Source organism: Bufo bufo, chromosome 3 (assembly GCF_905171765.1).
Source record: "Bufo bufo chromosome 3, aBufBuf1.1, whole genome shotgun sequence".
NCBI classification, from domain to species: Eukaryota; Metazoa; Chordata; class Amphibia; order Anura; family Bufonidae; genus Bufo; species Bufo bufo.
In genome coordinates this window covers 645,234,818-645,259,564 of record NC_053391.1, presented here as the reverse complement: position 1 = coordinate 645,259,564, position 24,747 = coordinate 645,234,818, and the positions used below count along the sequence as shown (strand labels likewise).

At 45.1% G+C, this 24,747-nt stretch overlaps 1 protein-coding gene across 2 annotated transcripts; it reads right to left on the bottom strand.

Moving 5' to 3' along the window:
- Positions 1-5,757: 5,757 nt before the first annotated feature.
- LOC120996364 (gap junction beta-2 protein-like) lies at positions 5,758-24,234 on the bottom strand. 2 transcript variants are annotated; one of them, XM_040426242.1, is made up of 2 exons: positions 24,209-24,234; positions 5,758-7,303 (listed from the first exon to the last, which is right to left on the bottom strand). In XM_040426242.1, the coding sequence occupies exon 2, from the start codon at positions 7,283-7,285 to the stop codon at positions 6,539-6,541; it is 747 nt and encodes a 248-aa protein (XP_040282176.1). In that variant the 5' UTR covers positions 7,286-7,303; positions 24,209-24,234; the 3' UTR covers positions 5,758-6,538. The 2 variants fall into 2 exon arrangements, with proteins under 2 accessions (XP_040282176.1, XP_040282177.1); XM_040426243.1 differs by lacking the exon at positions 24,209-24,234 and adding an exon at positions 23,836-23,843.
- Between the last annotated feature and the right edge of the window lie 513 nt (positions 24,235-24,747).

The following is a 24,747-nucleotide window of genomic DNA, read 5'->3' as shown; positions in this document are numbered from 1 at the left end:
GCATATGATAATTTGCCTGCTCTTTTCTATATGCACAATCGCAAACCAGATTTATTAGGCAGGATTGCCAAACTCGATCTCCCACTCATCACAGCCATTACCAAATAGGCCTGGGGGACATACGATATCAGAATTCCATCTGGAAGGGGAGCAAGTGGATCCATATTTATACCGAATCGGCCATCACATCTCACATTTTTATTATGAGCAATGATGTTTCTACTCTATCCCAGTAGATCTTCAGTATTCTGGTCAGATCATCCATTGCATCTCACATGCCCATCACTATGGATGAGCTAATGTGAGTGGGAGGGAGATCTGGCCATTTTACAACACTAAACCGCTCCTAGGATTAAGGATTATTCATATAAAGCAGCAGTAATTTTGTTGTTCGTTTAGGCCAAAAGGGTGAACTGTCTTCAAATAGAAGATCCATTTTGCTTCACATTGAAGGATCCTTCTATCAAAATCGCCCCTTCTTATTCCTGGCTTGATTTTTTCAATCCCCATAAAGGAGAGACAGTCAAGCCTGCCATCATGTTCAGTGTTCACGTGTCGTGCCACCGACGTATCTCTGCCATTTCTGATGTCGCTCACGTGTTCTCCTATCCTTCTCCTCAGTTCTCTCCCTGTCTTCCCCACATATTCCTTTCCACATTTACATGTAATTTTGTACACCAATCCCATGCTTTTACAGTTAATCATATCATTAACTGTATACATCTTGCCAGTGTTATTGCTCCTAAATGACTTTGCCTTGGCCATAAAGGGGCACGCCACACATCCTCCGCACCTGAAGTTACCACTGATGCCTCTCTCAAGCCATGTTTTTTTATGAGGCACTGGTGTATAGTGGCTATGCACCATCATCTCACGGATGCTTTTACCACGTCTGTACGTGATGCTGGGGTGCCCCTTTATGACCTTGCAAATGTCCGGGTCCATCTGGAGCACATGCCAATGTCTTGATATAATATCTCTTATTGCCGAGGAACAGCCATTGTATGTGCTAATGAGTCGGATTTCCCTATTTCCACTGGCGCCACTAGTCCTGGGGATATCAATTTGTGGGGCCAATAAAGACCCCCTGTCCTTGTTTAGGGCCATTTGGTACGCTGGGGTGAGTACACCTCCTGGGTATCCACGATCTAAGAAACGGGTTTTGAGGTCACCAGCCTGTTTAATGAACTCAGAGCGCCTGGAGCAATTCCTCCTTAGACGTAGGTATTGCCCTCTCGGTATTCCCTTCCTGAGGGGATATGGATGGCTACTTTCCCATCTCACTAGTGAATTTGTGGAGGTCGGTTTCCGATAAGAGATAAGAGATATTATATCAAGACATTGGCATGTGCTCCAGATGGACCCGGACATTTGCAAGGTCATAAAGGGGCACCCCAGCATCACGTACAGACGTGGTAAAAGCATCCGTGTCATGATGGTGCATAGCCACTATACACCAGTGCCTCATAAAAAAACATGGCTTGAGAGAGGCATCAGTGGTAACTTCAGGTGCGGAGGATGTGTGGCGTGCCCCTTTATGGCCAAGGCAAAGTCATTTAGGAGCAATAACACTGGCAAGATGTATACAGTTAATGATATGATTAACTGTAAAAGCATGGGATTGGTGTACAAAATTACATGTAAATGTGGAAAGGAATATGTGGGGAAGACAGGGAGAGAACTGAGGAGAAGGATAGGAGAACACGTGAGCGACATCAGAAATGGCAGAGATACGTCGGTGGCACGACACGTGAACACTGAACATGATGGCAGGCTTGACTGTCTCTCCTTTATGGGGATTGAAAAAATCAAGCCAGGAATAAGAAGGGGCGATTTTGATAGAAGGATCCTTCAATGTGAAGCAAAATGGATCTTCTATTTGAAGACAGTTCACCCTTTTGGCCTAAACGAACAACAAAATTACTGCTGCTTTATATGAATAATCCTTAATCCTAGGAGCGGTTTAGTGTTGTAAAATGGCCAGATCTCGCTCCCACTCACATTAGCTCATCCATAGTGATGGGCATGTGAGATGCAATGGATGATCTGACCAGAATACTGAAGATCTACTGGGATAGAGTAGAAACATCATTGCTCATAATAAAAATGTGAGATGTGATGGCCGATTCGGTATAAATATGGATCCACTTGCTCCCCTTCCAGATGGAATTCTGATATCGTATGTCCCCCAGGCCTATTTGGTAATGGCTGTGATGAGTGGGAGATCGAGTTTGGCAATCCTGCCTAATAAATCTGGTTTGCGATTGTGCATATAGAAAAGAGCAGGCAAATTATCATATGCCTGGGAACTGGCCGTGCATTTGGAGGTTGCTATGTTACCAGCGACGCCTAGATGCAGGTCTTTACCTCACTTCCGGTCAGCCCGACCCATGTGATTACAACTTCCTGTCCGGTGGAACGCATGCGAGCGGCGTGCGTTCCACTTGCAGCAACATGCACCACAATGGATACGGACAGGTGAGGTAGGTAATTAGGGGGGGCGTACATTAACCGGAAGGTGAGGTATATAAGGATGAGGATAACAACTGTTGAGTGCTCACCCAAATCATTGCTGTTTGTGGTGAGACACTGGCTGTCATGGGACACTTCTCATTGTACAGCATGGATAGGAACAACTGAATATCCTGAGTGAAGACACGAGGCCAAAACCACCTTGATCTTTAGTAAGTAACCTGAGCCTGCTGATGATTATCTCATATGCGGTACTCAGTAATATATGTGACCTGTATTTAGTGTATGTTTGTGATTTTATTTCCAGCTGCCCTTGAATACATGTGTGAAGTCCCCTGATGATGTCTCAAAAGAAAGACAGAAACATGGCATGTAGGGCTTTGTAATTAGGGCCATATAGAGCACTAGACCCATACTGAGGGAAAGGTTCGTGTGGGGTCGCCCCTGTCGGGGCGGGTGCTCCATGTGTGATAGGTAGGCGCTGCTTGTAGCCCCTGACCCCTAACGAGGCAGGAAAGGCAGAATAGGGCCTACTAGGAGTTATCTGCAGTGCCAATACCGACGCAAGCACCCTGGTCACACCGGTTCCTGGTACTATTCAAGACCAGGAAATTTCTCCATTGAATGTGGATCCCACAGAATGGGGTAAGATCCACCCTTTTTCATGCATTTGAAGTGGTATATTGTAGATATTGTTGTTGTCCATCACCTTGCAGAAACCATTATTTTAAATGATTTAGTAAATGTTGTGTTTTAAAGTAATCCCAGTTACAAAACAAATCTGATAGTGGGGGATCTGGACAGGCTGTCCAGCATCCCGGTAGGTCAGGCGCAGAGACCACGGTCCCATCTGCGCCGTCTGGGCGATTGGTGTCTCCCCTTGTTAGGGTAAGCTGCCGCTGGGGAGAGAGGGTGCTGCGCTCCTCTCCCTGAAACACAGGCTGCTGCTGGGGAGGAAGGATGACATCTTCAGCTCCACACTGCCGCTGTGGGGAAAGGACGACACCTTCGGCCCCCTGGGGTACACTCTGCCGCTGGGGAGGAAGGACGACACCTTCAGCTCCCTGGGGTACACACTGCCGCTGGGGGGGAAGGACGACACCTTCGGCCCCCTGGGGTACACACTGCCGCTGGGGGGGAAGGACGACACCTTCGGCCCCCTGGGGTACACACTGCCGCTGGGGGGGGAAGGACGACATCTTCGGCCTCCTGGGGTACACACTGCCGCTGGGGGGGAAGGATGACACCTTCGGCCCCCTGGGGTACACACTGCCGCTGGGGGGGAAGGACGACACCTTCGGCCCCCTGTAACTCACGTTTTTGCTGGGGCGCAGGGACGGAATACTTTGCCATCTCTGCCCGATATTCTGCTTCCTGCTGCAGATACTCCGCCAGTTCTCTCCTCACTTCCGGTACAATTTCCTCTGTTAGGTGGGGCCCGTAGATAGCCAAACGCCTCTTAAGCATAGCGTCAAACCGTACGTGACTATACCAATAGTCCAGTTTTGCTTGGTGTTCCCAGGATGCTGCTCCTCGCACTAGGGAAGCGATCCCACCGCTGCCACCAATGTAACGGATCCGCTTCCGTTAATGGACGCTTCCTAGCTTGCGCCGAGGACCACAAGCACCGCACTGGACACCACAACCTCCGCAGACTCCACAACCGCCGTAGCTTAACTGGAGCCGCGCCGTCTTCCTTCCACCCTGAATAAACCTCCAGCATTCAGGACCGTGTGGGAAAGATCTCTCCTCCAGGGAATATGCAGAGCATAGCAATCCCCAGCGTGATACAGCAATTCCCTCCAATAACGAGACGAGGCTGCGTTTTGAAGGGTTAGAAAAACATGAACTGAACATGAACTCTTTATTGAGGGCTACCCGCCCGTATTTATGCAGGTCCCCACAATGCATCATGGTCTCCTCCTCTCTGCCCTGGAGACACCGAAGTGCAATTCAATTATCTCCTAGGACAAAGGGAGACCACCAATACACATGTGGGAACAATAGGAGAGGAATCCCCACCCGAATACACAAAATCCTCCCTTCTGTCTGTGATATAATTATGGATTAACATAACTATCACAGACAGTAAAAATACAGTTTTTAAACATACACTGTAACTTTAAAACCATACATTCCATCTTCATAAAAATTACATATTTAAACTCTGCATACATCAAACATAAATACTTCCAAAAATCACACAAATCCCTCCTGCGGATCAAAAGTTTAGTGGAAGTCCTTTATGACCGACCGCAAGCACAATTTCCTGCCCAAAACACTTCCATAGATTTGGGCTGTGCGATCGGTCAATTTCATGCAGAAAACGACTAAGTCCCATCTTCGAATGGGACTTAGTCTCTGGAGCTGAAAGTTCAGTATGGAAGAAGGTAATATGTCTCGGGGCCATAGTCGTAGGGCAGGAGGCTAGCCATAAGTCCTCTACAATGCTCAGTGGCAAATGGCAGTTTGTCACACTGACTCTTTGCATAAGGCCTAGTTCACACAAACGTTTTTTTTGCGAGTGTACGGGCCTTTTTTTGTGGTCCGTATACGGAACCATTCATTTCAATGGTTCCGCAAAAAAAACGGAATGTGTTCCGTATGCATTCCGTTTCCGTATTTCCGTTTTTCCGTTCCGTTAAAAAAGATAGAGCATGTCCTATATTTGGCTGCAAATCATGTTCCGTGGCTCCATTAAAGCCAATGGGTCCGCAAAAAAAAGGAACACATACGGAAATGCATCCGTATGTCTTCCGTATCCGTTCCGTTTTTGCTGAACTATCTATTGAAAATGTTATGCCCAGCCCAATTTTTTCTATGTAATTACTGTATACTGTATATGCCATACGGAAAAACGGAACGGAAAAACGGAACAGAAACGGAAACACAACGGAAACAAAAAACGGAACAACGGATCCGTTAAAAACGGACCGCAAAAAACTATAAAAGCCATACGGTCGTGTGAACTAGGCCTAAATGTCATGTAATTGTCGATAAAAGCCTTTGAAACGTATGAAGTGCGTGTAATTATATTTCACTACATCACAGAAACAACTGAAACAAAGATCTAAAAGCAGTTTAGCAGCAAACTTTGTGAAAACTAATATTTTTGTCATTCTCAAAACTTTTGGCCACGACTGTACTTGCACCGCTCCCTCTAGTGACCTATTGCTGGTATTACAGCTGGGAAGATCCCAAAAAGACGTGAGTATTTGGTCTGACAGAACATTTTTCTTACATCAACATTTAAATTGCTCTTCTGGATTTTTTGCACAAAAAGTAACATTCCAGCTGTAAATCCACACTACAAGCACCTATACCCCGCCAGGCAGAAGAAGGACATCAATCCAGCATACAAAGTAGTCAAATTATAAAGTCGTTACAGAAAAAAACTTTATTAAATGTTTCTCATTCTCTTCTGAAAAGTGAAATAAAAGAAAACAAAAACAAAACACACTTTACACTGGATGCAAAGTTTCAAGTTCCACCTTCAGTAAAGAAGTTTCTCACCTCTCTCCTGCTCCATCTCAGCAGCAAATGTATTGAAGGCAGCAATATGCACCCTGCAAGGCAGTTCTGGGTGGGATTAGGACAATCCCTATGGTCTTAGATATGTGTCAGTGGACACACTAAAATGAGAACACTTCTCCTAACTCATATTTGTATAAAACATTCCGAGGCAAGTAAAAATGAATTAATACAGTATAGTTCAGTCTTGACTTACCATGGTCATCATCTCATTGCACGCGTCTCATATTAACCTCTTAATAAGAAAATTGGCAGTGTTATCATTCACATACAGTTATGAAATTTAAAAAAATAATTTGTTACCATCTTAAGTAACTTTTGTAACATAAATAGTATAAAAAAAACATAAAATGCAAAAATAGAAATACTTTTGACTGTCATTTATAATCTACAGCTCCTTATTCTGGATCCACAAGTTTCTCTTTAGGTCAGATGAGCTTTTCTGCTTCTTAACTACATAAACAGAGTCTTTTTCTTTGGACATAACGGCAGGCAGGGTTCAACAAGGAACTCCTAAACGACAGCTTCTCTTGAATTATTGCTCCTTCTGCTCATTTAACATGTTCTGCTTCTCTTCTTGCCCGCTAATATGGTTCATGTGCTTCTTGGCATTTTTCCTGGATCTTCTCAATGAGGCCTGGATGATGAGATAGCATAGCTCTGCCACGTTGAGGACCATGCAAATGCCGGAGACAATAACCATGAAGAAGGTAAATACGGTCTTTTCAGTAGGCCGAGAAATGAAACAGTCCACGAGATTGGGACAAGGCCAGTTTGAACATCTCACTAGACGCTGCATATGGAAACCAGTGTAAAGGAAGTAGAAGAGGTACATGAAAGCAGCTTCGAATATGACTCTGAACACAATGCTTATAGTGTAGGTCCACCACAACGTGCCTACAATTCTAATTTTACGCTGCTTCAGGGCTTCCAAGTTCTTTTCATCACACTGTCCGCTCTTCTGTAGTTGTCTTTTCTCTTTATGATTCAGGTAGGCCACATGCATAGCAACCAACAGTGCCGGTGTGGCTACAAAAATGAGTTGAAGGCACCAGAGCCTGATATGAGAGACTGGGAAGTGGTGATCATAGCAAACATTCTTGCACCCGGGCTGTAAGGTGTTGCAGGTGAAGCCTGACTGTTCATCGCCCCAGACGCTCTCTGCAGCCACCACAAGGATCATAATACGGAATATGAAGAGCACAGAGAGCCAGATTTTGCCGATGCTGGTGGAATGTTTGTTGACTCCTCCAATGATTTCATAAAGACTTCCCCAATCCATGTTGTTTGTAGATCGTTTCTGGAAGATAGATAGAAAGCATGTTAGATGACAGAAGATAGTCAAATACCTAGAGGAGGCTTTGGTAAGAAAAAAAAATTGGCATTAAGTAATGACATAACACAAACTGGGATATTTATCCAAACTAGTGCAAAGGAAAACTGGTTTAGTTGCCCAAAGCAGCCTATCCGATTGATCCTCTCATTTTCCAAAGGAGTTCTGAAAAGTGAAAGGTAAAATCTGATTGGTTGCTTTTTCCTTTGCACCTGTTTTGATAAATCTCCCCCATAACGTTATATAACAAGACCTAACACATCATGTTAAGATCCAGAAAACATAGTCAAGATGACAGCTCGTGAAGGTCTAGCAACTAGAACTTCTGTCAGTCTGAAAATAAGCTGATCCTGGTCCAAAGCCTATCTTGATGGAGAAGACATTAATTTATAGTCACTTAATGAGAGTCCCATGTATATTCTCACTCCATTCCATTCCAAACATTTTTGGAGAGGAACTATGTATGTGTGGCCTCCTCTCCACTTAAAACAGAATAGAATCAGTTCTTTGATGAGATTAGTTAAAGGGTTTGTCCAGAATTTTACAAGTGATGGCCCATCCTCAGAATAGGCCATCACTGTCTGATCGGCGAAAGTCAGATATCCCCCACTCCATCGATCAGCTGTTCTGGAAGTACACAGCTCCATCCACCACTCACTTCAGCGGAAGCAGTGCTGCCGTAACCACCTCTGTCCACTACACAGTGGACATAGCTTTGTAGTTCTCTGGCCGACTTCTGGAAGCAGTATGGGGTGCCAATTTTGGCAGTGCCAGGAAACCATTTACGGGCATCTGTCAGCAGATTTGTACCTTTGACACTGGCTGACCTGTTGTATGTGCACTTGGCAGCTGAAGGCATCTGTGTTGGTCCCATGTTCATTTGTGACCGCATTGCTGAGAAAAATATAAACAAATTAATCTCTAGGAGAAACAGGGGCGTTGCCGTTACACCTAGAGGCTCTGCTCTCTCTGCAACTGCCGTTCCCTCTCCACTTTGACTGACAGGGCCAGGCATGATGATGTTTCCACTGCCTGCTCTTGTCAATCAAAGTGGAGAGGGCAGAGCCTCTAGGTGTAATGGTAACGCCCCCGTTGCTCCTAGAGGCTCATTTGCATCTATTAAAACATCATTTTCCTCAGCATTGCGGGCACATATGAACATGGGACTAACACAGATGTCTTCCTCTGCCAAGTGCACATGTAACAGGTCAGCCAGTGTCATAGGAACAAATCTGATGACAGAGGCCCTTTAATGTATAGGGGAACCCTGTGTCATGTGCCCCCTTTTTAGATCCTCTATTAGACTTAACTGTGTCAAAGTTTTACAATTTTCTAACATACTGTCTGTTTCCCATGCCTTTCAAGATCTCTGCTTGCAGTCATTCAGTAGGAACTTTCATTGTTTACTTCCAGTGACTAAATACCAATCCTGATCATAAATAATCACATAGATACAGAACTGGTAGTACAGCATGTGCATCCGAGCCGTGGACTGTAATAAACCGAGCACCTGTGTCCATCCCATTGCCAGGGGAGATCTTTACCTTCTGACACAATGAAAGTTCCTATTGAAGTCAGCAAGTAGAGGTTTTGAGAAATGTCAAGAGCAGTAGGAAAATTGTAGAATGCTTCATGATGAAAGCAGATTAAGGGGTTCATCTTCCCCATGCATTATTTTTTATTTGTACTCTCCTGACCCATTATCAATATGTAATCCAATGCCGCTGGTTTGTTTCCATCCTGTAAGTAGCACTTCCTGTTCCTGCATCCAACCATACCCATGATGCACTTCTCCTTTCTCTTCCACATCTTCATCTACACCTCTAACAACACCCAGCTAGCTTATGGCTCCTCCCACCCAGCCAGTTACATAGACACTCCCCTATCACTGCCCCGCCCATGGACATAACATCATAGGAAATAAGAAACAGCTGCAAGGACATGGTCATGTGACCACAGCCCAGAACGGGAGACAGAAGCAATAAAGGTAAAAGAAATACATAACAAAATTACAGCTGCCTTCATAAAGGATTATTTTACAGAATGGTGATGCAAAAAGGAAAACCCCTTTAAGAGAATTTTTTGAGTAAATTAAGATTTCAAGCAGTATATTGCTGGGGCAATAAATAGCTGATCCAAAAATATCAATGAATCCTATAAGCCGAGTTCACACATCCAGGTAGTAAATGCCGCAGTGGCGTACCTCCAATAGAGGCAGACCACGCAGCTGCTATGGGGCCCCTGGGGGAAGGGGGCCCGCAGTTGAGGATAGGCCCCGCCCACTAATTACACTTGTATGGCTACCTTAGAATGTAAGAGTTGGAGAATGACCTTTGGTGATGTCATCAACCATGTGACCAGTGTGGGAAGCCAAGGAATAACAGAGCAGCAGAAGTCTAAAGGACCTTTGGTGATGTCATCATTATGTGACCAGTGCAGAGGACTGGTGAAAGACCTGTGGCATAATCTGAGAGGGGGCGGAGCTTCTCTGTGGTGCCTGGAGGAGAGGTTAGTGGTGTTCTGGGATAACCCATAACATCCTAGAAAACCTGGGAGTTGTAGTTCTTCTGTCCCATTGTATCGCTCTCCATGTAATTTCAATTTATGCACTAGTACAGTTTGGCAATGCTGGGAGTTGTAGTTCTTCTCATACCCCCTCTCTGTAATGTATACTGATGCCCCATAATAAGTCTGCCCATAGTATACCGTAGTTATTTCTTTTTAAAGCTCTCACCTAGTACAACTAGATGATGTCCTATAATTATCTGGACATTATCTGTAGTTATCTCTTCTTAGGCTGGGTTCACATCACCGTTTAGTTTTCCGTTTTGCGTGCAGGACTTTTTTCCGTCTAACAGATCTCTGACAGAAATGGCATAAACAGATCAGGGGCGGCGCCACCTGTAAGGAGACCTAGGCAGCCGCCTAGGCCGCAATTTAGCAGGGGGCGCCGGAACCGTGCGGTTTAAAAAAAAACAACGTTGGTTAAGTGGCCGGCGGCGCCCCTCATGCTGCGCCGCCGCTCTAGTAAGCAGGGCCGGCGCTTCCATAGAGTCCTTAGGGGCCCCCCCCGAGCCGGCCCGCAACTAACTATAGGCAGGACACGTGTCAGACAGAGATGAGCGCTTCCATTGTGAAAGCGCTCATCTCCAGTCATCTGTATCACCGTCCTCAGGACAGCGATACAGATGGCTGTGCAGCAGGGGAGGGAGAGGTGTGTCCCTTCCCCTTCCTCTGATAGGCAGCAGGCACTAGGCCGACAGCCTATCAGAGGCCGGCGCAGGCGGCGCGATGACGTCATTGCGCCGTCTGAGCCGTACAGAGCGGGACACAGGCCGTAAGAGGCCTGCATCGCATCGCTGACATGGAGGTAAGTATAAGTGTTTTTGTCAATACTGGTGGCTACTGGGCTGGCACATGATGGGGGGCTCTGGCTACTGGCACATGATCGGGGGGGCCTATGGCTACTGGGACATGATAGGGATAGGGGGGCCCTATGGCTACTGGCACATGATAGGGGGGCCCTATGGCTACTGGCACATGATAGGGGGGCCCTATGGCTACTGGCACATGATAGGGGAGGGCCTATGGCTACTGGCACATGTTGATGGGGGGGCTCAGGCTACTGGCACATGATAGGGGGGGCTCTGGCTACTGGCACATGATATAGGGGGGCTCTGGCTACTGGCGCATGATATAGGGGGGGCTCTGGCTACTGGCACATTATATAGGGGGGCTCTGGCTACTGGCACATGATATAGGGGGGGGCTCTGGCTACTGGCACATGATTGGGGGGCATCTATGAGGGCACTTCTTACTGGCACATTATTGGTGGGCACTATAGGGGCATCTACTGAGGCCACAAAGAACGGCTATTTTATATGGGGGCTCTGTATAGGGGCATTTTATACTGGGACACATTATGGTGGGTACTATGGGGAAGGTGGGAGAGGAGTACTATGGGGTCATCTACGGGGGCACTGAGAAGGGATATTTTATACTTACAAATTATGGGGGACACTGGGGCACTATATATGGGGCATTTTATACTGGTACATTATGGGGGGCACTAGGAGGGAGGGGGGAGAGGAGCACTATGGGGGCATTTACTGGGGGTATTTTATACTGGCACATTATGGGGGCACTATGGGGACATTAGCTCAACTGGGGGCATTACAAGGGGGTATTTTTTGTACTGTCACATTATAAGGAGAATTATTTCTACTGGGGGGCATTATGGTGGGCTTTATTACTCCCCCATGGTATGACCCCCTAGTAGCAGCACCAGCCTCTCTCTGCTCTGCTATCCCTCTGCCCCTTCTCCAAATCCTTATTATGAAATCTTTTTTATTAGGATAAAACACATCAGCTCCACCGAGATCCCCAGCCAAAGTGTTGAAGTGGCGTCCGAGATCCCCAAGGGCCAAGCCAAGTAACTGTGAGTTTTCATGTGAAATATGTTTGTTATACACATATAGCATACACTGTGCCACACAATATACAGTATACCTCTACACCGTGCCCCACAATATACAGTTTCTTCTGTAAAAGTCATCAAGTGTCATGGGGGGGGGGGGCCTTATTGTTTTTCGCCCCAGGCTTGTTTCTTTAGCTATGGCTTAAGTTATGGTAGTTATTCTCCACCATTCTTAATAGGGGGCTTTATTGCAACATATAACTCTCTTTTAATTTAGATGCTGAGAAAGGGGTGGAACATATGTGATGTCATGATATGGGCAGATCATCTGATAAGGGGGGGCGGCACTTTTTATCTTGCCTAGGGCGGCAAAAATCCTTGCACCGGCCCTGAAACAGATGCCAAATGTGCAGAACTGATGCTTGAAATACAGGATCCATTTTTTCTTTATTTCTCTGTTCATCTGACAGATCAGAAGAACGGAAAACTAAACAGTGATGTGAACCCGGCCTTATACTTTCTCTGTGTAATATCTACTTGTATCCGATAATAACAGCCTGGACATGCTGGGAGTTGTAGTTCTCTCCATTTTACCTCTCCCTGTGTTGCTCCCTAATTTCCAATAATAACAATCTGGTGATGATGAGACTTATAGTTCCCTTGTCACGAATATAATGTTCTGCAGCCGCTGAGGTGTGTATTAGGCTTTGTTCACATCTGTGCTGGTGACGTTCACTGTTCTGCCCTGTCATAGGAGCAAATCAACGGAAATCACTGCAGTTCCGGATCTGGCACTTCATGGACGACAACACCTGACGGATCCCGATCACCATGATGAGATCTGACGGGTTTCCATCTGCCAGGCTAAAAAATTGTGTCCAGAATTTATGATCTGATCTGTGACTGAGGCCACAACACACAAGTGATCAAAGCCTTTTATGTTCTCTAGCATAAGATTATGATGTTCTGCAGCAGCTGAAGTATGTATTAGGAGGTTCTACAGCAGCTGAGGTGTTTATTATGAAGTTCTGCAGCAGCTAAGGTGTGCATTATGAGGTTTTGCAGCAGCTGAGGTGTGTATTATGATGTTCTGCAGCAGCTGAGGTGTGTATTAGGAGGTTCTGCAGCAGCTGAGGTGTGTATTGTGAGGTTCTGCAGCAGCTGAGGTGTGTATTATGAGGTTCTGCAGCAGCTGAGGTGTGTATTAGAAGGTTCTGCAGCAGCTGAGGTGTGTATTATGAGGTTCTGCAGCAGCTGAGGTGTGTATTATGAGGTGCAGCAGCATCTGAGGTGTGTATTAGGAGGTTCTACAGCAGCTGAGGTGTGTATTAGGAGATTCTGCAGCAGCTGAGGTGTGTATTATGAGGTTCTGCAGCAGCTGAGGTGTGTAATATGAGGTTCTGCAATAGCTGAGCTGTGTATTATGAGGTTCTGCAGCAGCTGAGGTATGTATTATGAGGTTCTGCAGCAGCTGAGGTGTGTAATATGAGGTTCTGCAGCAGCTGAGCTGTGTATTATGAGGTTCTGCAGCAGCTGAGGTATGTATTAGGAGGTTCTGCAGCAGCTGAGGTGTGTATTATGAAGTTTTGCAGCAGCTGAGATGTGTATTATGAGGTTCTGCAGCAGCTGAGGTCTGTATTATGAAGTTCTTCAGCAGCTAAGGTGTGTATTATAAGGTTCTGCAGCAGCTGAGGTATGTATTAGGAGGTTCTGCAGCAGCTGAGGTGTGTATTAGGAGGTTCTGCAGCAGCTGAGGTGTGTATTAGGAGGTTCTGCAGCAGCTGAGGTGTGTATTAGGAGGTTCTGCAGCAGCTGAGGTGTGTATTAGGAGGTTCTGCAGCAGCTGAGGTGTGTGTTATGAGGTTCTGCAGCAGCTGAGGTGTGTATTAGGAGGTTCTTCAGCAGCTGAGGTGTGTACTATGATGTTCTGTAGTGGCTGAGGTGTGTATTAAGAAGCTCTGCAGCAGCTGAGGTGTGTATTAGGAGGTTCTGCAGCAGTCAGAAAAACATCCGTTGTGACTGGATAAAATCCTTTAGATTTCTGTTTCTGCACTATGTAAATTGTCCCTGTCCTGTTCCTCTGCCAGCACGCGTCGCACTGACCTGACTGACCAGTCCGGACCTGACCTGATCCCGCACTGTCACCAGACTTCAGACTAGTGCTGTGAAGATCTGCTTCAGGCCCGCAGCACATTCAGTAAGTCAGCATCGGGGAGGAGGTGAAGCAGGAGCAGTCACAGTCCATGGAGAGGGATGACACTCAATATATAAAGTTGCAGCAGCGGGCACAATTCATCGGGTAAGGCTAGGTAATCACTTGCCATCAGATTTTGGTATTCTGTTCCAGCATACCAGCAGAATACCAGAATCGCCAGATCCAGCATATGCCAAACACTGCTGACACCTGCCGGATCCCATTCACAATAATGCGGTCATTCAAGATTGTTTTGCCCTTTGTTTTTGCTAGAATCTGCAACCCAGGCTTTTGCTGGAACCTCTGCAGTAGATGTGCACATACCCTAGGGGGTGCGATGGGTCACTCACAAGGGGGCCAAATTCATATTCTTGCCATGGGGCCCAGTGATTTCTATGTATGCCCCTGCCAGCACCACAATGCGTCTTATTCCACAGCTAACTACATAAATGCTGATTCCTTACAACCTTTCACATAGGAGGTTGATGTGATACATTGTACAGATTTTCTGATTCATTTCAGTAATAAAGCTAAGCAGCCCTTTACAGGGGCTAAGAATCCGCCAGATAATCACTAATGAGTGTTCATAGCTGCGCTCATTAGCCATTATCTGGCAGTGTAAAGGAGCAGCCGATTACCCGATGATCGAGTAATTGGATAATTTGTGTAGACACCTAAATCGCCGTTTGCCTGCAGCAGATCGTGCGTCTAATCATGCTCTGCCACCGGCAAATAAGTAGTCTGTATTGGGATGAGGGATGGCATTAGCGATCACTACTCCCCACACTGTGGAGGAGATCGCTGCCTGTAATAGCAGCGCTCTCCTCCACTAACGAGCAGGCAATTGCCGGGAAGGAACTCTTTCTTCCCGCCTGCTGAATTGTCCCATCTAAGAAGGCCTTGACAGATCATATACCTGCGCTTTGCATGACTGCTATCAGAGGAGATAAACTCTGTTTTGCTTTTGTTTTTCCCTACAGGAATGGCACAAATTGCTATTTCCAGGATTGACTGATAAGAATTATTGACCTATGTACACCTAGAATAGATAATGGCAGCCTCCTTACAGGGACAGTTTGTTCTAATCAAGATTCACCATGTTCTGTCATCCGGTAAAGAAAAAGTTTTCTGGATTAATGTTTCATCCAGGTCTGTGCATTGTGCTGTATGTGCAAGTCCAAGGGTCAAGTGAAGGTGCTGTTCTGTTGACCACTAGATGGTGCTACAACATCACAGTAAATTATGTTTTCCTATGATCTGTAAAGTTACCAGGATTTTTCACTAGTATCAGGCATCCTATAGAATAGATCTATAGATAAACTTAGAGACTTTTGCAATTTGACAAACTTTCTTCACCCACTATTCACAAGACACACTGATACTTTCTTCTACAGGTACTACAACTTATGCAAACCATTTCAGCCAACTCATACTGCAGTCGTCAGGCGCACTACTTGGGGTCCGTTAAAGTACATGTTTTGTTGTGACGCCAGTTGCAGTGAAGAAACAAGGGCACAGGGCCCCTTTTAGTGATATGGTGGTAGATGGTACCCAGGTGTAGGAATGCCAGAGTGGTGTAGGGTAGCCTATACTGTCCCTTTATGTTTTGTGCACGTGTCACTGTGCTCCTACTTGGATACGCTGGACCCCAGGCGTTGCCTTCCGAAAGCAGAAAAAGGGGTAGAAGTAGTAGGGGATGAAGAGTAAATTGAGTCCAGACCTTGTGATGAAGTTGGAAACAGCTTTACTTTGCATAAACTTTTCTCCAAACAGTTTACAGGCTTTGTCTTGGTTCCCAGCAGGCTTTGACATTAACTGTGGCAGGCAAACTCATCTCTGCTACGTCTGTTGCTCTCTGGCTCTGCTGTACTAACAGGCTGACTATAGAACTCAGCTTCTTCTTTATGCTGTACTTCACTTTGTAGTCTGGTCTGTCTATAGGTTTGTCCAGGGAACTTTATTCCCGGCTTCAGAGGCTTCCAGCTTTGGCCTCCATATCCAGTTGAGCTGAAGGTGCTCAAGCTGGTCTAGATAGGGCTCATCCAACAGGGACGGGCTCCTGTTTCCTTCCCCTAGCAGGGGGTACTCTCCACTCACCTCTAACTAGAACTCCACCCTTCCTGCAGCAAGTGGGACATGCCCACCTCACCACAGGGGATGGGGGGATTAGAATGGAATACAAAGCTCCATTCTCTGTAAGATAGCTCTGCCAGGTTTGTTGCCACCTGCTGGTGAACCAGGCACATTACATGAACAGTTACATAACATTATTATAAATGCACATTGTGCAGGACCTGGAAATTAATACATAGAATCACATTATACTAGCCCATTAGAGATAGTAGCGAGGTGCAGAAGTTGTAATGCACCTCTGGGGTGTTACATACCCCCTTACTTAAAAGTCAAGCCCACCTCAGCTTGTGCTTAGGGTATATATGTATGTGCTTTTAGGGTACCTGGGAAATATTTAAGTGCTGCATGAAAATACACAGACATAGACTGACATATAGACGGCTACCTATGGGTTCCTGCGATAAGGCGCTGCTCTCCAATCTCACTGAACACATGTAAGCAGCAGGTTACCTTTGACGGTTTTAGATCTGCTTGTGACTTTACCACTTGGTTCTCCCTGTGTAGCAATACAATACGGTAAAATATTTAGCTAGCTAACACGAGGAAAAGTAAGAACCATTAGTATTTAATGTCCTCAGAGGCAGTCCATAATGAGCAATGAAGATGTAGGACTCGCTTGTGACGCATCAGACGTCCTCAGAGGCAATCCATGTAAGCAAAGAAGTAAGATTCTGGATAACAGTATTAAGTGCAAAGTCCATAGTCCATAAAAAAATGCATAAAAGATCACATTGCGGCACCTGCAAGAGAATACACACAACGGGCACAGTACACTTGAACGTTACTGAAAATTCAGAAGGTTAGTGCAGAAATAGTGTAAAATAGATAGGGCAAATATATAAGGCACATATTCAATGCAATAAAATAGTGCAATAATGCAATAAAATCCCATTGCAATAAAACCACATTTGAGTCCTTTCTCCAGTGTTTGAGGATCCCTTGCAAATGGAAACAAAATTGCAAAAGAGTCTTTTGTAATCCATAGGAAATAACGCAACGTCATCATTTGTAATCCATATGAGGTAGCAAAGTCATTTGTAATTCACATGAGATCCACATGGGTAGTAATGTCATAGCAGCAGTGTCGGACTGGGGTACCTAGGGCCCACCAGTAAAATTCATTTTGGGGGCCCACCGTACGGATACATTCAAATATAATAAATAATAACAAGTTTTTTATATGAACATAGGCTGGTTCAGGTGCTGTACATGTACTGTATGTATGTAGTGCAGTAAGTCTAATGTGTTATGTGCCACTTGTGCAGGGGGTGGGAGACTAGGGGCCCACTTTGCTCAGGGGCCCACCGGGGGATTCCCCTGTACCCCTATGGGCCAGTCCGAGCCTGCATAGCAGCATAGGTTTTGAGAACCCTTTTAGCAAAGGGGGCTCCAAAATAACCTGAAAAGGGTGAAAAAAAGGGAATGGGCACTGTTGAGCACAACTTAGAGGTATTTTTGGTATCTGGGGGAGTCCTTACTAACATGGCCATCCGGGTGAGGACTAAAAACAAGGGCAACACAACAATAAAACAATGCCAACAGGCCCTCACCCTTCAGGTCCAGTCCACGAAGTGGCTCCCAGAAGTCGCTGGTTCTTTAAATAAAGATTAAAGAAGAGCAACTCTGCAGAGGAAGGACCTCAAATCCTCCTCGCTGCTACTACTACTGAAGCAAATCAAAGGTTTGTCCTGCCTTTGGTTGTCCAGTCTAGCTTGTGTGGTAGAGCGCCACTTCCCTTCTGTGGTGGAGCTCGGTATAGACCGGGTAGTCAGACTCCTCACCTGGGCCGCAACTTCCTGTCGCACAGGAGCGGATGCTCCTGCCATCCCAAAAGGATCCAGCACCTTCAGCTGCATGGGAGCTGGAAGATAGTCCTCCTCGAGTGGTGGTGAATCCTGGGCTGCGGCCATCTTTCAGGGGAGTTGTTAAAACACTTTTGGTTCAAAAGAAGCGATGGATGTGGACACACAGCCCATTTGACATAATAGTGGTGCAGGCAACGCTGGAATGAGCGGCTCCGACTCTGGCTGAGGTCATTCTCAGAAGCGGAGCACACTGTCTTCCAAATCTTGCAGACAGCGCACCCTCCCGACAGTAGTTGGGTCCTCTGGCCATGTCTCCGGCATAGTCAGGGGTACAGGGGCTTCTCCAGCAGGATCATCGTCGTTGCAAAAGGCCCCTGGAGGGACTCCATGGGAGTGTATTCCACTCTATCCCCTTGGTAGAGACTGTGCCTTGCCTGGGGAAGGTAGTGGCGTTTCATGGAATGCCGTTCCACAAAGAGCTCCCATCCAGTTTTGTCCTCCATGAGGAAACCACTGCCTCGCTGGACCGAGAACCATATCACAGAACCTGTCCTCTGCTCCAGAAGAGGGTCTCGGGGCTACGTTCTGTCCCACACTCGGATGGTTTCTCCAAACGGTTTACAGACTTTATTTTGGTCCCAGCAGGCTTTAGCATCAACTCTGGCAGGCAAATAAACACAACTTTTCTACATCAATTGCTCTCTGGCTCTACTGTACTGACAGGCTGACTGAATAACTTTGCTTTATCTGTATGCTGCACTTTCCTTCTGTAGTCTGTCTCTTAAGTTATACAGGGAACTTTCTTCCTGGCTTTTGAGGCTTCAAGTTTCTGCCTCCATGTTCAGCTGAGCTGAAGGTGCTCCAGCTGCCCTAGACAGGGCTCGTCCAACAGGGACGTGCACCTCCTGCCTTCCCCTATAAGGGGGTAAACTAGACTAACTCCTAACTAGCACTCCACCCTCCCTGCAGCCAGTGGGACACGCCCACCACACCACAGAGGGGGGTGTTAGAATGGAATAGAAAGCTCCATTCTCTGTACCTATAGCTCTGCCATTTATGCTGCCCCCTGCTGGTAATCTAGGCACATTACACGTGAACAGTTACATAATATTATGAATACACATTTTGCAGGACCTGGAAATTAATACGTAGAATGACATTATACTAGCCCATTAGAGATAGTAATGCAGAAGTGGTAATGTACCTCTGGGGCATTACAATACTAGAACAGCAATACTCAAATGTAAGATTGGAAACACGGTGCTATAAAAGGTTTGCTTCACTTCCTTCTAGCAGGAGGTAACCTATGAGTATTCTTGTTATACCACTGCAGTTACTTTTCACCCCTGCACACAGGGAGGTGCACAGGCCAAGGAGTCATCTTGTCCATGCAATACAGTGTAAGAGATGATGCACGGCAAAAATAACATACATACCAATATTGTGTAATGTATATTTCATACGTAATTACAGTGACTACTTGTGACCCAATATGACTAATAGTAATAGCAGGATGCAACCAGTTTACGCTTGGAGCTGGAGGAACCACTCCTCCTCTTATTAAATGAGTAATTAATGGACGACAACCAGAAGAACGGATCTCACTGGATCCTGCCTCCATATGGAGGGGAGAGGATATAAGACTTATTTCTAAGGGTGCGGTGGCGAGGAGCCCAATAAACAGTTTATCTGAAAAGGGCCTGGAGCGCAGTCAGGCGAGGTGCTCGCTTTATGAGGCCTCGCTTATTAGAGGTGTTTACATTCTTCTAAACTTCTTTTTTTTCTCTTAAGAATATGGTCGCCATATACGGTTAAAAGACACAGATGTCACAGTTTTACTTCAGCCTCATATTCTGCTCTGGGACTCAATAATGCAGCTGATAAGACCCAATCGTTAGCCCTTCAATAGATAATCAATGTGTATGTGGCAACACAATCATAATCTTTACCTATTACAAAAAATCTGCTGGCCACTGTTCATGATCACCATTAAAAGGGTTGTCCAGGATTAGAAAAATAGGTCTTCTGTCCTCCAAAAACAGTGTCACACCTGTCCATGGGTTGTGTCCGGTATTGCAGATTAGTTCCACTGAAGTGAATAAAACTGAGTTGCAATACCACATACAACCTGTGGACAGGGGTGGTGCTGCTTCATTTATTTATTTTTTTAATAAGAAAGCTGCCATGTTTTTCTAACTCTGGTCTACCCCTTTAAGTTGCATGAGATAGTTTCATGTAAGGCAATGCACACATTCAGTTGAACTGATTTTTGCTATGGCCAGAACTATTTTCCACAGGAAAGTTACCCAGATAAGTTGAATGTTATATTTGATATTTTCTTACAATGACCAATGCTGGTCACAAATATGTCTAAATCTGGTCATGCACATCTGATGTATTGTATATATATACACAGGCACACTTCATTTGGAGTAAGGCTCCATCCACACGTGCGCAACGTGTTTTGCGGATCCACGGAGCCGTGGATCCGCAAAAAACGGAAAGCGGCAATGTGTGTTCCGCATTTTGCGGACCGCACATTGCCGGCACTAATAGAATATGCCTGTTCTTGTCCGCAATTGCGGACAAGAATAGGACATGTTCTATTTTTTTTTGCAGAATGGAAGTGCGGACTCGGAAGTGCGGATCCCCAATTCCGTGTCCGGGCAGCACATCGTGCTTGCCCTATAGGAATGAATGGGTCCACAATTCCGTTCCGCAAAATGCGGAATGAAATTCCGGACATGTGAATGGAGCCTAATCCAGAGAAATTTAGTTTATATCATTCATTAATTAATTTATTGATAAAAAAATATATATAAAAAAGTAAAATAAAAATAACAAAAATAACCACCATTAAAATATATTTAAAATATGCAAATGTCCCTCTGACTCCTTCTTCAGTGGCCATAATTGTTTTGGAGTCCTTCCCACTTTTTGTTAAGGGACCAAAAGTAATGGGACAATTGGCTTCTCAGCTGTTCCATGGCCAGGTGTGTGTTATTCCCTCATTATCCCAATTACAATGAGCAGATAAAAGGTCCAGAGTTCATTTCAAGTGTCCTATTTGCATTTGGAATCTGTTGCTGTCAACTCTCAAGATGAGATCCAAAGAGCTGTCACTATCAGTGAAGCAAGCCATCATTAGGCTGAAAAAACAAAACAAACCCATCAGAGAAATAGCAAAAACATTAGGGCTGGCCAAAACAACTGTTTGGAACATTCTTAAAAAGAAGGAACGCACCGGTGAGCTCAGGAACACCAAATAACCCGGAAGACCACGAAAAACAACTGTGGTGGATGACCGAAGAATTCTTTCTCTGGTGAAGAAAACACCCTTCACAACAGTTGGCCAGATCAAGAACACTCTCCAGGAGGTAGGTGCATGTGTGTCAAAGTCAACAATCAAGAGAAGACATCACCAGAGCGAATACAAAGGGTTCACCACAAGATGTAAACCATTGATGAGCCTCAAAAACAGGAAGGCCAGATTAGAGTTTGTCAAACAACATCTAAAAAAACCTTCACAGTTCTGGAACAACATCCTATGGACAGATGAGACCAAGATCAACTTGTTGCAGAGTGATGGGAAGAGAAGAGTATGGAGAAGGAAAGGAACTGCTCATGATCCTAAGCATACCACCTCATCAGTGAAGCATGGTGGTGGTAGTGTCATGGCGTGGGCATGTATGGCTGCCAATGGAACTGGTTCTCTTGTATTTATTGATGATGTGACTGCTGACAAAAGCAGCAGGATGAATTCTGAATTGTTTCGGGCAATATTATCTGCTCATATTCAGCCAAATGCTTCAGAACTCATTGGACGGCGCTTCACAGTGCAGATGGACAATGACCCAAAGCATACTGCAAAAGCAACCAAAGAGTTTTTTAAGAGAAAGAAGTGGAATGTTATGCAATGGCCAAGTCAATCACCTGACCTGAATCCGATTGAGCATGCATTTCACTTGCTGAAGACAAAACTGAAGGGAAAATGCCCCAAGAACAAGCAGAAACTGAAGACAGTTGCAGTAGAGGCCTGGCAGAGCATCACCAGGGATAAAACCCAGCGTCTGGTGATGTCTATGCGTTCCAGACCTCAGGCTGTAATTGACTGCAAAGGATTTGCAACCAAGTATTAAAAAGTGAAAGTTTGATTTATGATTATTATTATGTCCCATTACTTTTGGTCAAGTAACAAGTGGGAGGCACATATGCACACTGTTGTAATTCCTGCATCGTTCACCTGATTTGGACGTAAATACCCTCAAATTAAAGCTGACAGTCTGCAGGTAAAGCACATCTTGTTCATTTCGTTTTATATCCATTGTGGTGGTGTATAGAGCCAAAAATGTTAGAATTGTGTCAATGTCCCAATATTTATGGACCTGACTGTATGATCTTCTTTCCTAAGAAAGTTGTGGATTGACATCTCAAAAATAAACCCTCACTGGTACGGGGCAGGCTATTCCATGTAACGTCAATAGGCTGGTACTTATATATTATAATCCAGGTGTGTCAACATCCACCAGTCACATTCGGGTGTGGGAGGGAAACACCACACCGAACATAGGAGGGAAAGGGGTTAGGGAATAAGGCCTGGAAACTAGGGAAAGGAGATGGACACCTCCTAATAAAACCCTAATCAAAGTCCTGACTAACTACCAGTATGAACAGACCCCAGAGGTAGGCGAGTTCATACACAGGAATACCTAGTATCCTAACTCACCCTATAGGACCCTGGTACTAATGTCCGGAGTGAGACAACCTGTTCCTCCAAAAGGAAGGACGAACAGGAGTCTCCCTCAGGCCTTAATACAAATGATAGGGAAATGCAACACACAAAATAACCAAACAAAATACAAAAGGGAAAGCAAACACTTAACTTCAAGTGGCTATGGCAGCACCAGGAACTCAGCCGAGATCCACACACCAGCAATCCACAACTCAAACAGAAGCTATAAACCACATAGCATAGTGGGAGAAACAACAATAAATAGAGAAGGTTAAATGACCATAATAGCCACACCTGGGGAAAGAAGGTGTGGCAAGCACCAGAAACAACACAGATGTTATTTGATCCAAACAGAAAACATGTCAGATCAAACCACGTGTTGCCCGTCTCACCGATCTCCTGCCACCTGTTGCAGGAATGTCCATGACACCACCCTACTGAGTGCAGAGTTTTGTAATCAGCAGTTCAGCTCTGTTGAAACATGTAATGGAATCAGCCACTTCCAACAGTATCGCATGGTAGATATGGCTGAAGATCCCAGGCTGCTACTGACATGTGCAGTGCCAATGAACTATGTCCCTAGATCACATGTAGTAAAGGACCTCTAGGCCTACAGGTTGTAAATCTTTATACTCCAAAGGGTCATTTCATATAGACCATGTAACATTAATGATCCTATGTATTCACTACTAACTGTACTGGATATAGGAGAGAGAATAGATAGATAGATAGATAGATAGATAGATAGATAGATAGATAGATAGATAGATAGATCCTTCATTCTCTTGAAATGTGACAGACAACCTTTGTGGCAAATTAATTCATTTTATGTTAATCAGCCTTCAAAGAAGGTAATGAGCAGTTAATGTCAATAAAGTTTTGCATCACCAGCTTAACATGCTGATGTTCTAGTTTTTGATAAGATAGAACTAAACCTCAACCTAAATAGCATTTCTATCCATTACATGGACTTCTGGAACATGGTTACATATCACATGGAAGCCCAAGTAACAATCTTTTCTACAAGCGGATAGGTGAAGACCAGTGTCTACTTCCTGAGGATAATTGCCATTGACCAGTAGAAAATAAAGTATCATGAGCTACTGTAGGTACACACACAGCTTGAGAATTACCTCTATACATATTAAAGCCCCCAGGAAAGGTATAACCCCACCACCTACAGCCAATATCTACACCAGTGGCTTCTATCAACAGTACCTGCTTGGTATCCATGTCCAGGAGAATGGAATGGTCACTGACCCTATGTTAGCAGATTCCTCCTCATGCTAGATGTCCTTCCTCTGACTCTAGTCTTCCATGTGAATTATAATTAGAAGCTCCAGCTCATTTATTTATCAGATAGTTTTGTTCTGGACGCTTCATTTGTTTTGTACAATTATATCATATTTTTAACTCTGGTTAGCCAGGTTTGGTGGAATGAATCAAAAGATATTCATGTAAGTGAGGTGGACTGTTTACTTCTAGTTGACTGCGTAGATTGTGTGTTCAGTAAATGGAATGTCTATGAAACAGTAGTACACAGCACAGAAAATGACTGCTTGTGGTGGAATGAGGAAGATCAAGGACTCACCTGTACACAGATGGGTGGCTAGTGTACTCACCTGTACACAGTCCTGGGGACGGACAGTCCTGGGCACGGACTCACACAGTAAGATCTAGTGGAAATCCAGAGTGACTGCTCCAGAAGCTCAGGTAGACAGTCACACCTCCACTCTCTAATCTAAGTCTTCACTGTGAGGTACTATCAGGCTCGGACTGGCCCACCGAGGAGGCAGGGGATTCCTCCATGGGCCCCCAGTCTCGTGCGCCCAGAAATAAGACGGACGAGTAAATATTTATCTTGTTTCTCAGGAGAGATAATTATTGTAGGTCAGAGAGGCTGTCTGCACGTGATGTTATCTAACAGCCTCTTTAACCGCCTCAGCCCCCCTAGCTTAAACACCCTTAATGACCAGGCCACTTTTTACACTTCTGCACTACTCTACTTTCATGCAACTTACCACCCAAATGAATTTTACCTCCTTTTCTTCTCACTAATAGAGCTTTCATTTGGTGGTATTTCATTGCATACAAACTAAGAAGACAGGTTGGCATTAGCAGGAGGTGCTC

Bases quoted from the DNA above. Each gene is read 5' to 3' on its own strand.
- LOC120996364 (XM_040426242.1), bottom strand. From the start codon at position 7,285: ATGGATTGGGGAAGTCTTTATGAAATCATTGGAGGAGTCAACAAACAT.